This window comes from Mus caroli, chromosome 19 (genome assembly GCF_900094665.2).
Source record: "Mus caroli chromosome 19, CAROLI_EIJ_v1.1, whole genome shotgun sequence".
In the NCBI taxonomy this organism is placed as follows: Eukaryota; Metazoa; Chordata; class Mammalia; order Rodentia; family Muridae; genus Mus; species Mus caroli.
Genome location: NC_034588.1, coordinates 3906328 through 3918886, shown reverse-complemented (window position 1 = coordinate 3918886; position 12559 = coordinate 3906328). Strand labels below are relative to the sequence as shown.

Here is a 12559-nt window from a genome sequence, read left to right as displayed (position 1 = left end):
GGAGGCAAGTGCCAGGGCTACACAGAAAAACCGTGTTGAAAAACAAACAAGCGGCTGGAGAGATGGCTCAGCAGTTAAGAGCGCTGGCTGCTCTTCCAAAGGTCCTGAGTTCAATTCCCAGTACCCACCTGCCTGTGGCATCTCCCTCCTTGCCCGACTCCTCTTCCTGTAACCATACCTCTGCTGTATATAATCAGCAGCCCAGTGGGCCTCAGAACACCTCCTCCACTCACTTTCCAGCAGTCTTTGCAAGCCTATGAGCTGCAAAAGAAACGCTTCTTACCTGCCTGAGTCCACCTCACATCCTGCTCCTGCAGGCTCCATTTGCCCTGGCCACACTGTACTTAATGCTAGGAGTGCCAACTAACAGCATTCCCACTTGCAGGGAAAGTCGGGGACTGTTTGACCCCCGCCCCCTGGAATGCCCTGCCCTGCTCCCAGGTAGCCTCATGACTTGCTCTCTGACTCCCTAAAGATCTTGGCTCAACTACCACCACCTCGTGTTGTCTTCCCCAAGCATCCTAGATACAATTATAAATCCTTTCCTGACAGGCTTTCTTTTCCTTCATGGTACCCAGGGCACATACTATTCTTGTATATATTATTTATTTAACTGGCTTATTATCTCCTTTCTAGAAAATACCAGCAGATCTTTTTCCTGTTTGATACTATTTCTTTCCTTCTCTCTCTCTCTTCCTTTTTAAATTTTTTGAGATTTTATTTATTTATTTAGGTTTTTCAAGCTAGGATTTCTCTGTGTAGCCCTGGCTGTCCTGGAACTTGGTCTATAGACCAAGCTGGCCTCAAACTAATGAGATCCACTTGCCTCTGCCTCCCAAGTGCTGGGATCGTCTGACTGTGTCTGTGTGACTATGTCAGATCCCTTGGACCTGGAGTTATATACAGTTCTAAGCTGCCATGAGTACTGGGAACCTGGCTCTTTTAGATGGGTAGCCATTGCTCTTAACCTCTGAGCCGTCTCTCAAGCCCCATGGTCCTCCAACCTCTGCCTCCTACAGGTAGGTGCCACCACACTCAGCTTGGTATTGTTTTCTTTGCTGCCTGAAACAGTGCCTACCGCTGCAGTAGGCACTCACTGCACGTTGCCAGGGCTACAACTTCTCTGAGCAATAAACGTAGGATAATGATTAAAATCTGAAAAATTTAAATTTAAGACTGGAGCCAGGGCGTTCTAATTTTTTTTTTTTCTTTCTTGTGCAGTAACAAAGACTCTGGAGTAGGGGTTGTAGCTCAATGACAGAACTCTATCATGTGTGAAACCATGAATTTGACCCTCAGTACAGGGCTGCCGGGGTCAAGCCAAACCAAGCAAACCAAAAAAAAAAAAAAAAAAAACAAAAAAAAAAAAAAAAAAAACCCAAAACAAAACCAAAAAACCCAAGAAAGCTTTTAATTCGCGCCTCCACCCCAGATTTCAGGGTTAGTCCCAAGGGTTTGCAAACTGCTCTATCTCCCCAGGTGATTCCCATGTTGGTCATGTGGAGGTCACATTACCCAGATGTCTGCTCAAACTGAAAAAAATAGGACCCAGAACACCTGAGGTCTTTAGTTACACAGGAGTTACAAGCCCGTTTAGGACACAGCGACTTCTGTATCCTCTGGGTTCAGCACAATGTATGTGCACGTTAATGCCGTGTGAACGAATGTTGAGGAGGATGAATGGGTATAACAGGACTTGTTAGAAAAGGCATGCCAAGGGTCAGCTTCTAGAAGGCCAGAACGCTTCCAGACTTTTGGCTGTGCCCGCGCGCCTCGGCGAAGGCAGCCCGCACCACCGCCCACCAAGTGGCTCCGAGGCGAGCTTGCTCCAGGCCCGCGCGCGCCCTTCCGCGCCGCGTGGTCGTTGCCATAGTTACAGACGCGGACCGTCGAGGGGGCGGGGCCGGCGCGTGCGCGTCATTCCTAGCGCGACGCTCTGCCGCGCCTCCCGCCTTTCTGTTCTCAGGCCTTCCGCGCGCACGGCAACCGTTCCACCTGCGCGCCTTCGCGCTCGCCGCCCACTCTGGTCCGGTTCTGCGCCGGCGCGGGGCCCTCTAGGACGCGCGGGGGATTTGTGAGACGCATGCGTAGTGCGCGGCCCGCCGCTTCGCTGTCTCTCGCGTTCCGCCGTTGCCACCTCCCCACGGGCAAGTGCGAGAGGGGAGCCGAGGGCCGCCGCCGCCGCCACCATGGGGGTAAGTGAGGCTGGAGAAGTAATGGGAGGTCCACCGCTGCCGTTCACCCTCTGCGTCCTCATTGTTTCTTGAATCCCCTCACGTGACCCTGACCCCTTAGAGTCTCACGTGACCCCCGGCCCCCACTTGACAAGAGTTCCCCACGCCGCGTTGTAAAGGTCCCCGCGTTGAGCCTAGCCCAGAAATTCTCTGGGAGCCCTCTTCTTCCTCCCCCCCCCCAGACCCCGTTCTCTTCGTGCCCCTTCCTGCCTCTCTGACCCTCTAGAAGGCCTCCCCACTCCCGAGCCCCTGCTGCGTCCCTGATATTAGCCCCTTGCTCCTTGAAGACACCCATCATCTGGCTGTCACGGTCCTAGCGGTTTCCTGCTACCTGAACTTGTAGGGAACTGAGGCAGGAAGGCAAGAAGGCGTGTGGCCAAGGTCACACTGATATGGCTTGGGCGCTGGACCCCATCCGGTGACTCCGGAGTCTCGATGGAATCTGCTTCCCACTGCTCAAGTCTCTGCCCAGCCAGTTCCCCTACACTTTTGAACCGTCTGCTACCAGCTTCTTCCTGCTCCAGATAAAACGTAGCCTTCCTTACCACACAGGCATGCCCGTTCAGCTTCTGGCTGCAGTAAAATGGATCTTAGAAGTTGGATTGTTCTTAGTCTTGTTACTGCAGGTGGCTTGCAATGGAAGAGGGGGTGGAGGTGTACAGATGAGTAGGGGGGATGAACTGGTTATAGTCCCAGCCTGGATGTATAGTAACCACCTGTTATGGTCTGACAGCAAGAAAATGCATTTTCATGGCCTTGCCTGGGATGTGCAGATCTAGGGTTGGGCAAAAGCACCCTCCTAAAAATGTAACTCTCTGATCGTAGGGTTCGTGTGGAATTTGCAACACCTTTAGCGAGTCCTGACTTTGGAACTAGATGTGCCTCAGTGGCAACCCCATCTTTAACGGCTAGCGGCATGACCCTGCAGGTGATGAGGCCTGGCTTGGTTTTATTCCGATTTGTGCGATGCACGTGACCTCCTCTTAGGATAGTGGTGAAGATTAAATGAGAAAATGGATGTAAATAGCCCACTAGGTGCTTTTAAGCGGTAGCTGCTATTTTGCTTATATTCTCAGCCTCACTTCAGTGATCTAAAATAGATTGGTGCTATTTTTATTCCTTTGGGTTTGTCCCTACTGTCACTAACCTAGATTTTTTTTTCCCTCTCTCACAAACAAATCAGTTTATTAGACAAAAGTAGTCTAGCTTGTGTCAAAACACTTATTTTGGAATCAATGTCAAAACAAAACTTGAGGGGTCTGGGGTTACATAGCTCCCTAGTAGAGTGTATGCTTAACATATGTGAGGCCCTGAGTTCGGTCTTCACAAAAAAACTCAAAACCTTCCAAAGCATTTGTCATAGTTCAGACAGTAATTTTTACTCAATATGAAGAAAATCAAGGCTGAGAGACTTTGGCATATTTAACTTCAATTTTAGTGAGCAGTTCCAGGCCCCTGCTGTTGTTGAAGCTAAATGAAATCAAGTTTCTAGTATTACTCATTAACTCTTTGCCCAGAATCAGCCACTGCAGACAAAGCCCTAAGAGGGTGACGTGCCTCAGGTTCTGTACTTATTCATTGGTGGCACTGAAGTCATGGGGCCCAGATACACTGGGTTTCCTTTGAGTCCCCATCTATTGCTCATACTGTGGAGATGTTTCTCACAACTCCCATCAGAGTGTCTCCTGGCCTAAAACTCAAAGCAGCAGAGACTTGAATTACCTTCATTGGGTCAGATCTGGAATACTCGCATTACTCTCATCAGTCCCCACCCCAGCCTCCATGCCCCACCTGCATAACTTGAAGCAGTTGTTCCTAGTAGTCGCCACCCATTCCCCTAGGAAGTGCCCTGCTTCGAAACCCCAGGCTGAGTGATAGTGGGAGCAGGTGGAACAACACCTCTCCCGGGTTCTACTACTGTTGGGTTTGAGTTAGAGGATAGATCTCTCCCCTTGCCAGAACCAGCTGGGTGGAAGCATTGATACTGAGGCCTAAGTGATGTCAAATCTCTTCTGGAAGCAGCCACTGATGGAGTTTGTTTGTGTGTTGTCTTTTTATTTCTCTTTGTGACTCCTAGACTAGTAAGGGGAGATTAGATCTGCAGCTACCCGGGGAAAGCAGTATTTATGTAGCATCAACATGAGCCACGTATGATGTCATGGAGGGATGTATGCTTTAGGGTTCAAGCCTGAATCTGAGCCTCCTGTTTGTACACACACTGGTATGTAAAGTAAATGTACTCCTGCCTGGTGGAGCTGAGTCCAACTGAGCTTGGTAAGACCTGTCAGAACGCTATGGCTCTATGACTTGAATTAGTAGCTTGTTCTCACAGCCGAGCTGTCTATAACACATCCTTTTTAGAAAAGCAGAAGCAGAGGCAGAGGGCTAGGGATATAGCTGTTCTATAGAGTGCCTGCCTGGCTTGCCTGAGGTCCTGGGTTTGATTCCTAGCACCTCGTAGACTGGGTAAAGTAATTCAAGCCTGTAATCCTAGCACTCAGGAAGAAGAGGCAGGAGGAGCAGAAGTTCAAGGTCATCCTTAGCCATATAACAAGTTAGGAGCCAACCTGAGCTATAGGAGATCCTGTGCCCCCCACCCCCAAAAAAGAATGCACGGGCAGAGTGTCTGACACTAGTGGGTTCCTGTAAACAGAGACCATCTCTAAAGCTGGAGATGAAGCTCAGTGTAACTTAGTAGCTGTGAATATGCTTTGGTCCTAGCACATGTACAGCTAAAAAGAGTTTAAATCCAATGCATAATATCATTTTATCTGTATAACAGCCCTTTGATTATTGCTGTAAGAATTATTAGGTCCATTCTATGGTTGAGGAAACTGAGGTTCTGACAAACTGAATAACTTGCCAAAAGGGCTTTAAGTAACATGCCTAAAGCCATAGCTATTAAGTGAAAGAGCTGAGAATCAAATCCAGGTCTCTTGACTCAAAAGCCCACAGTCTTTTTATTATATAAAGCTCCCTTGGGAACGACACTTAACCACAATGAGCTTTACTGTTCACTGTGCTTATTTCCCATTTTAATTAGACAAGTTTCCCTGCGTCCCTGCAGGACAGCCTTACCTCCACAAGGTTTCAGCGAAGCTAATTGGAACAGTGGGAGAGCACTCTAACTGGTGTTTGCTGGAGTTGCAGGAGAGCCCTGCCTGTGTGGCCCAGCCTGCCTCTCCCCTCACTCTGTGCTGGCTGTCGAGTGCTTAAGGGGTGTTGTCCATTATCTCAGTCTCCTTGGTAGTGGCCTTGACGGTTGCCTGGTGTGCCAGTCAGTCTGCAGAAGTCTCAGAAACCATGTTCCTGTGTTCAGAAATTAGATGTTGTGGAAGAACCCAGGTTTTGTGCTTTTGGGGTCCTGGGAGTCACACTTGGTTTCCAGCACCCTTAATCTTGTCCCACGGTGTGTTATGTGGCAGTCCAACAGCCCTCCACTCTCTGGCTTGGTAGGGTGGAGAAGGGAGCTTACATCTCCTTTGAATGTGAAGATATGTTAGCATCCCAGTTTGCCTGGAGATGTTCAAATGGTCATTTGGGGGTGGCAGGTGGGCATGGCCTTATCTGGTTGATGGAATGCTCATGTTCCTGATGCTCCATGGTACAGCTCTGGAGACTTCAGCTACTGTTTCTCTTTTCCCTGCCTCTACCTTAGCATGGAGGTGGTGTAAGAGGTGGCACTGTTGGGAATTGGTTCCCAGGTAAATGGGCATCAAGAAATTAGTTGCTCAGGGTGGTGGTGGCACACACTTCTAATCCCAGCACTTGGGAGGCAGAGGCAGGTGGATTTCTGAGTTGGAGGCCAGCCTGGTCTACACAGTGAGTTCCAGGACAGCCAGGGCTACACAGAGAAACCCTGTCTCAAAAAACAAAAAGAAAAAAGAAAGAAAGAAAAAAAGAAGTTAGTTGCTAAGTGGTTGCCTGAGAGTGCTTGAAGCCCTAGCTTTATCTCTGCAGGATATGAGAAGGTCTTTAGTGACTGAGCTGAAGTCTAGACAAAGGCTGCATCTGTGGCCTGGCCCCTCATGTCTCCATTTGGCCACTCCCTCCCTGGGGAACTGTGCATGAGTCATGCTCCCTTGGGCTTCAGTTTCTTAATGTATAAAGGTAAGTGATGGCTTCTACCCTGAGCCTTGACCCATGTATTCCTGTGAAAGTGCTTTGTTAATGGATTTCAGCGTGGTATTGAAGCCTATATTCCAGAGGGAAAATAAATCGGAAAACTGGTTGGAGGGGCTACTTCTGTTCCCATTTGCACCTCCGTGAAAACAGCCTCAGGCTGGGGGTATAGTTGAATGTTATACCACTGGCCTGGCATGCACAAGACCCTGAGTTCCATCCCCAGTACCACAAAGACCAACAAAAACCTGTATGTGAGCCGGGCGTGGTGGCGCACGTCTTTAATCACAGCACTCGGGAGGCAGAGGCAGGCAGATTTCTGAGGTCGAGGCCAGCCTGGTCTACAGAGTGAGTTCCAGGGCAGCCAAGGGCTATACAGAGAAACCTTGTCTCAAAACACCCCCCCCAAAAAAACCCAAACCAAACCAACCAAACAAAAAAAAACCCTGTATGTGCCTTTCTCAGGAGAGGTGAGAAATGAGAGCTAGCCTGGCTTCTAGCACAGTGATGGGAAGTATCTGGTGCTGGCAGTTTGCCTGTCAGAGAGTCTAATTCTTTTACCTTCTGATGCTGAAATACAAGTTTGGCAGTGCTGTTCCTTTGAACATCCAGGCTGAAGTTACGCTTTGGAGCTAGCCCGTCTGTTTAAAAGCTGGTTTTCAATTCATGTGAATGTGGATTGTTCAGTGCCCTGTCCTGGGGCCAGGCAGTGCCACAGTCACATTGGCATCGGTGGTATTTGACCTCTCTCCAGTGAGCTGTGAAAGATGTGTGGCTGGAGTCAGGAGATCTGGGCTACTGGTCCTCCCTGGTAGGGTGAACAAGAAGGTATCATTGAGTACCTTTCTGTAGCCTTAGTGATAACAGCACCAGGCAGGACTGGAGGCTTTAGTCTTAGACCAGGGCATGATGTGTTTTTGTTCTAGGACCTGGCAGGGAAAAAATAGAAAGCACTTTTGATGAAAAGTGGGGGTTGTAGCTCACACACTGGGGAGGCTGAGCCAGGGTGATTACTGTTGAGTTGGGGGCCTGCCTGAGCTTCAGTATGAAACCACTCTCTTCCCATGCCCCCACCAAAAAAAAAAAATTAGGGAGAAGGGATTTTGAAAGAGCCTCATATTAGCCTTCAAGTAGGGTCTAGTTAAGATGCAAGTAGGGACAATTTCTCTTTGTTGTGCCCCATCCCTGCTGTCATGCCCCTGCAACTTGGTCTTGCTGACCATGTGGAGCCTCTGCCCTGAAGTGAACCCATGAGGCCCTCAATCCACCCTTGACATCAGCAGGTGCATGGTGTGACTGCCACTTGGCCTGGGCTGGGCAGAGGTGCTGGGTGTGGCTCTGAATTGCTTCCACAGGGCTATCTCATAGTTAGAAGGCTGAGCCGGGCGTGGTGGCGCACGCCTTTAATCACAGCACTCGGGAGGCAGAGGCAGGCAGATTTCTGAGTTGGAGGCCAGCCTGGCCTACAAAATGAGTCCCAGGACAGCCAGAGCTATACAGAGAAACCCTGTCTCGAAAAATAAAAAAATAAAAAAATAATAAAAAAAAAAGAAAGAAAGAAAAGAAAAGAAATGCTGGTCTGGGGCCATCTTAGATCCTAGAACATTCCCCTAAATGTCCCTGAAATTGAGCATTCCTCCTTAGGAAGGAGCAGCCAAGTGAATATGTGTGACTGCTGGGCTACACATCCAGGTTTCTGTTGCAGGGTCAGGTTAACGGGTTCAAGGCCCCTTGGGTTCCTCTGAGTGAGTTGGCTATAGCCCTTCCAGTGGTGGTGTTTTCCTTGTTGCAGAGAAAGTCGAGCAAGGCCAAAGAGAAGAAGCAGAAACGATTGGAGGAGAGAGCGGCCATGGATGCTGTGTGTGCCAAAGTGGACGCTGCCAACAGGGTGACTCTCAGTTCCTCTCTCAACTTCAGCTTCTTTTTGTTTTTTTACTTTTTGGCGCCACCGAGTGGCAGATCTCTGGCACTGTCCACACAGGCCTGTGCCCACACACATTGGGAGGAGGGGCTGTGGTTGGCTCACGTGTTGAGGGTTGTGTGGAAAGGCTACAGGTCTTCCTGATGTGGAACATGGGGAGATTTTTGGGTGAGGAAACCTCTCGTGAGACATAACACATGGTTCTTAACTCTTCCTTCTTTCAGAGGTTACTGGCTGCCCATGCGTGCTGTAAGCTCTGCTTTACCCAAGGCTTCACTAGCCTGGTCCCTGGGACTGCTCAGAGGAGCAGCAGCTGTGAATCAGCTCTGTGGGATGGGGGGTGGGGCGTGTCAGAGCGGCTCTGGGAGCTTTCACCCTGAGACTGAGAGTTTGGCCTTGGTACCCTTCCTACATCGTGCTGTATTTCACATTTTGCCCTAATGGGGGTGGAGAGTGCACATGAATGTAAGTGTGTAAGCCCCTGGAGCTAGTGTTACTGGAAGTTGTAAGCTGTCCTGTATGGGTGCTAGGAAATGAACCCAGACCTTCTGAAAATGCAGTAAGCACTCTAACTCCCGAGCCATCCTTCTAGCCCAATACATTAATTTTTGTTAATTCCCATATTGGTAAATGGCTGTGCCTCTGAAATGATATTCTGCAAGGATGTGCTTTTCTATCTCGGTGACTGTCAGGTTGCAGTTAGTTGGCACTCTTGTCCCTGAAATATTCAAGCAGATTGGTCATTTCTTTCCTGGGTTAGCTGTACAGGGGCAGGCATTATGCCACAGGCTTGCTGATTGTTCTCTTTCACCACATTCATGGTGTCACACCTCCTTACTGTGTTGTCTTCCGTCATCTGTGTCTGCTCTCTGCCCCAGCTTGGAGACCCTCTGGAGGCGTTCCCAGTCTTCAAGAAGTACGACCGCAATGGGTGAGTTGCACTTAGCATTCCTAATGTCATCTGGTGCTCCTTGGAAATTCACTCCTCCAGCAAGCTCCATTATTCGAAAGCAGCAACTGGCTGTTGCCTCTTGTTGATGCAGTCAGTCTACCAGTTAAGGTGATGTAGGAACTGATGGGCGGAAGCATTGTGTGTAATTGAGGTTGTATGAGTACACACTTTGTAGACTAGGCTGGCCTCGAACTCAGAAATCTGCCTGCCTCTGCCTCCTGAGTGCTGGGATTAAAGGCGTGCCCAGCTCAGTGCTTCTTCCTTGAGTATACAGTATGTCGGCTGTTTAACACTAGTTAAAGTTCTTAGCCTGGCTTACCTAGTTTTGTAATCAGAAATGGGTCTAAAAGACCCATAAGCGGGGCTGGAGAGATGGCTCAGTAGTTAAGAACACTGACTGCTCTTCCAAAGGTCCTGAGTTCAAATCCCAGCAACCACATGGTGGCTCACAACCATCTGTAATGAGATGTGCACGCCTTTAATCCTAGCACTCAGGAGGCAGAGGCAGGCAGATCTCTGAGTTCAAGGCCAGCATGATCTACAAAGTGAGTTCCAGGATGGCCAGAGCTACATACATAAAGGCAGTCTCAAAAAACAAAGCCAAACAACAAAACAATAATTCAGTTCTTTGAAGAAAGTGACAGTGTACTGACATACATAAAAATAAATACATAAGTCTTTAAAAAAACAAAAAACAAAGGAGAGGAAAAAGGGTCATGAGTTTGAGAGCACTCTAGACTATACAGTAAGACACTGGCATTGTCATAAAAAATCAAAGAGCAAAAGGGAAGAAAGAAAAAGAAAAAAGATTAGGGTCTAATGGCCCTTTCCTTAGGAGTTAGGAGGGTTAAACCCAAAGCTCTGCTCCATGGAGCCTGCTGACAGTGAATATGGCTGTTGTGACTGCTGTCTCAGGTGGCATTCAGGTCTGGTTGCAGGCCCTTTTCCTTTGCCCTCCTGAGTGGTAGGTAGTCTGCTGTGCTGCCTTGGCTCAGGGAGGTCAGAGGTTACAGTTCCTCTATGTGATGGTAGAGAGTGGTTGGACCTTTCATTAGCATCCCTGGAATAAGTCACTCGGGCCCCTCAAGCCTTGGTTTCTTAGCTGTCAGGTAGGATGTGCGAGAAAGTAGTGAGGTAAGCTGAGGAGATAGGAACAGGTACCCAGGTAGAGAGTGAACACGGTGTGGAGGGGCAGCTGTGTAAATTCTTCTTTTTTTTTTTTTTTTAAGATTTTTTATTTATTATATGTAAGTACATTGTAGCTGTCCTCAGACACTCCAGAAGAGGGAGTCAGATCTCATTACGGATGGTTGTGAGCCACCATGTGGTTGCTGGGATTTGAACTCCGGACCTTCGGAAGAGCAGTCGGGTGCTCTTACCCACTGAGCCATCTCACCAGCCCCTACTGTGTAAATTCTTAAGCCCTGTGGCATGACTTTTTATAGTTACATGGCAATGATGGAGTCAGTTCAGTCCACTGACTCTTCTGTCTGCCCATCTGGGATCTGAAATGTGATGAGCAGTTCCTAGCTCTGCTACTCAGGTTTGGAAAGTCGCGGTGTGGTTAGAGATCTCTTCCTGGGATTTTACTTACTAGTTTTTATGTGCTGTGTTTCTATTGACTTGCAAAAATCTGGACCTACTCTGAAGCAAGCCACACCAGGAGTCTGAGCTGCTCTAGAGCCTTGCATTTCATATGGTTCCTGTAGCTGTGATCCTTCTTCAGCATGCCTCTGACAGCATTTGAGAAGCTCAGGCAGAGGGGTTTTTATGAGTTTGAGGGCTGCATACTGATTCAACCCTGCCCCCCCCTCCCCCCAGATATGTGGAGAGACCAAAAATAAAAGTGCAGATGAATGTAGGCTGGCCTTTGGGTATTTTCTAGCTAATAGGTGCAGGGCTGGGAGTGGATGGTTCTTACGTGATACTTGTGAAGGAAGGCTCTTCCAAAGGCAGGAGGTTAAGATCGTGCCAGTCAGCAGAGATGACAGTTGATTCCAGTGGGAACTTCCACTGTGACGATTGTGTCAAAGACTCATGAAAGATGCTCCGTGGGAATTCTTTTTTTTTTTTTTTTTTTTTTTAAGATTTATTTATTATATGTAAGTACACTGTAGCTGTCTTCAGACACTCCAGAAGAGGGCGCCAGATCTCGTTGCGGATGGTTGTGAGCCACCATGTGGTTGCTGGGATTTGAACTCTGGACCTTTGGAAGAGCAGTCGGGTGCTCTTACCCACTGAGCCATCTCACCAGCCCGTGGGAATTCTTTAAAGGCTTAATTTTAGACAGATGTGCCTATCATTTTAGTATTTAGGAGGCCGAAGCAGAAGGGTCATGAGTTCATGGTGCACAGCTTTAATCAATCCTCTCAGTGTTCAGGAGGCAGAGGCAGCCTAATCTCTTGCGTTTGAAACCAGTCTGCTCTACATAGTGAGGCCAGCTAGGCCACATTTAGAAACCCTGTTTCGGGCTGGAGAGATGGCTCAGTGGGTAAGAGCACCCGACTGCTCTTCCGAAGGTCCAGAGTTCAAATCCCAGCATGGTGGCTCACAACCACCCATAATGAGAGCTGACACCCTCTCCTGGTGCATCTGAAGACAGCTACAGTGTACTTAGATATAATAATAAATAAATCTTTAAAAAAAAAAAAAAAAAAGAAACCCTGTTTCCAGACAGACAACAACACTGATGAGTGGACCCAAACCTGATGGCTTGCATTTGATCCCCTGATATCCCGTGGTAGCAGAAAACCAGTTTCCTGAAATTGTCCCCTGACCTCTGAGTGGGTCTTTACTCACTACCCCCACCCCCACCATACACACATGTTGCTTTTTGTCTTTTTAGATAGGGTCTTACCATGTAGACTATATAGCCTTGGCTGTCCTGGAACTAGCTTTTTGTGCTCTATAGACCTGATCTACAGACCAGGCTGATTTCAAACTGTCAGAGATCAGTCTGTTTCTGTCTCCTGAGTGCTAGGATTAAAGGTGTGTCCCATCACACTCAATAACTTAAAAATAAATATTTGTTTCATTTTCAATGTGTGTGTGTATGTGGGTATGTGTACATGGACGCAAGTGTCCTGAGGCCAGGGGCATCTGGAGCTCCAGTTACAGGCCATCATGAGTGGCCTGAGGTGGGTGTTGGGTGCCAAACTCAGGGCCCTAGAAGAGCAGCAACTGATCTTAACTGCCGAGCCAGTACTCTAGCTCCTTTCCCCATTTTTTTGGTTTTTTTGTTTTTTTTGTTTTTTCGAGACAGGGTTTCTCTGTATAGTCCTGGCTCTCCTGGAACTCACTTTGTAGACCAGGCTGGCCTCGAACTCAGAA

At 48.4% G+C, this 12559-nt stretch overlaps 1 protein-coding gene across 1 annotated transcript in view; it reads left to right on the top strand.

The window, feature by feature from the left end:
* The first annotated feature begins 1919 nt into the window (after nucleotides 1-1919).
* Nucleotides 1920-12559, top strand: part of Naa40 (N(alpha)-acetyltransferase 40, NatD catalytic subunit) — a 16295-nt gene continuing 5655 nt past the window's right edge. The window contains exons 1-3 of the mRNA XM_021152157.1: nucleotides 1920-2195; nucleotides 8149-8244; nucleotides 9156-9208. Coding sequence (XP_021007816.1) covers nucleotides 2190-2195; nucleotides 8149-8244; nucleotides 9156-9208 — 155 coding nt within the window. The 5' untranslated portion in view covers nucleotides 1920-2189. The remainder of the gene's footprint in view (nucleotides 2196-8148; nucleotides 8245-9155; nucleotides 9209-12559) is intronic.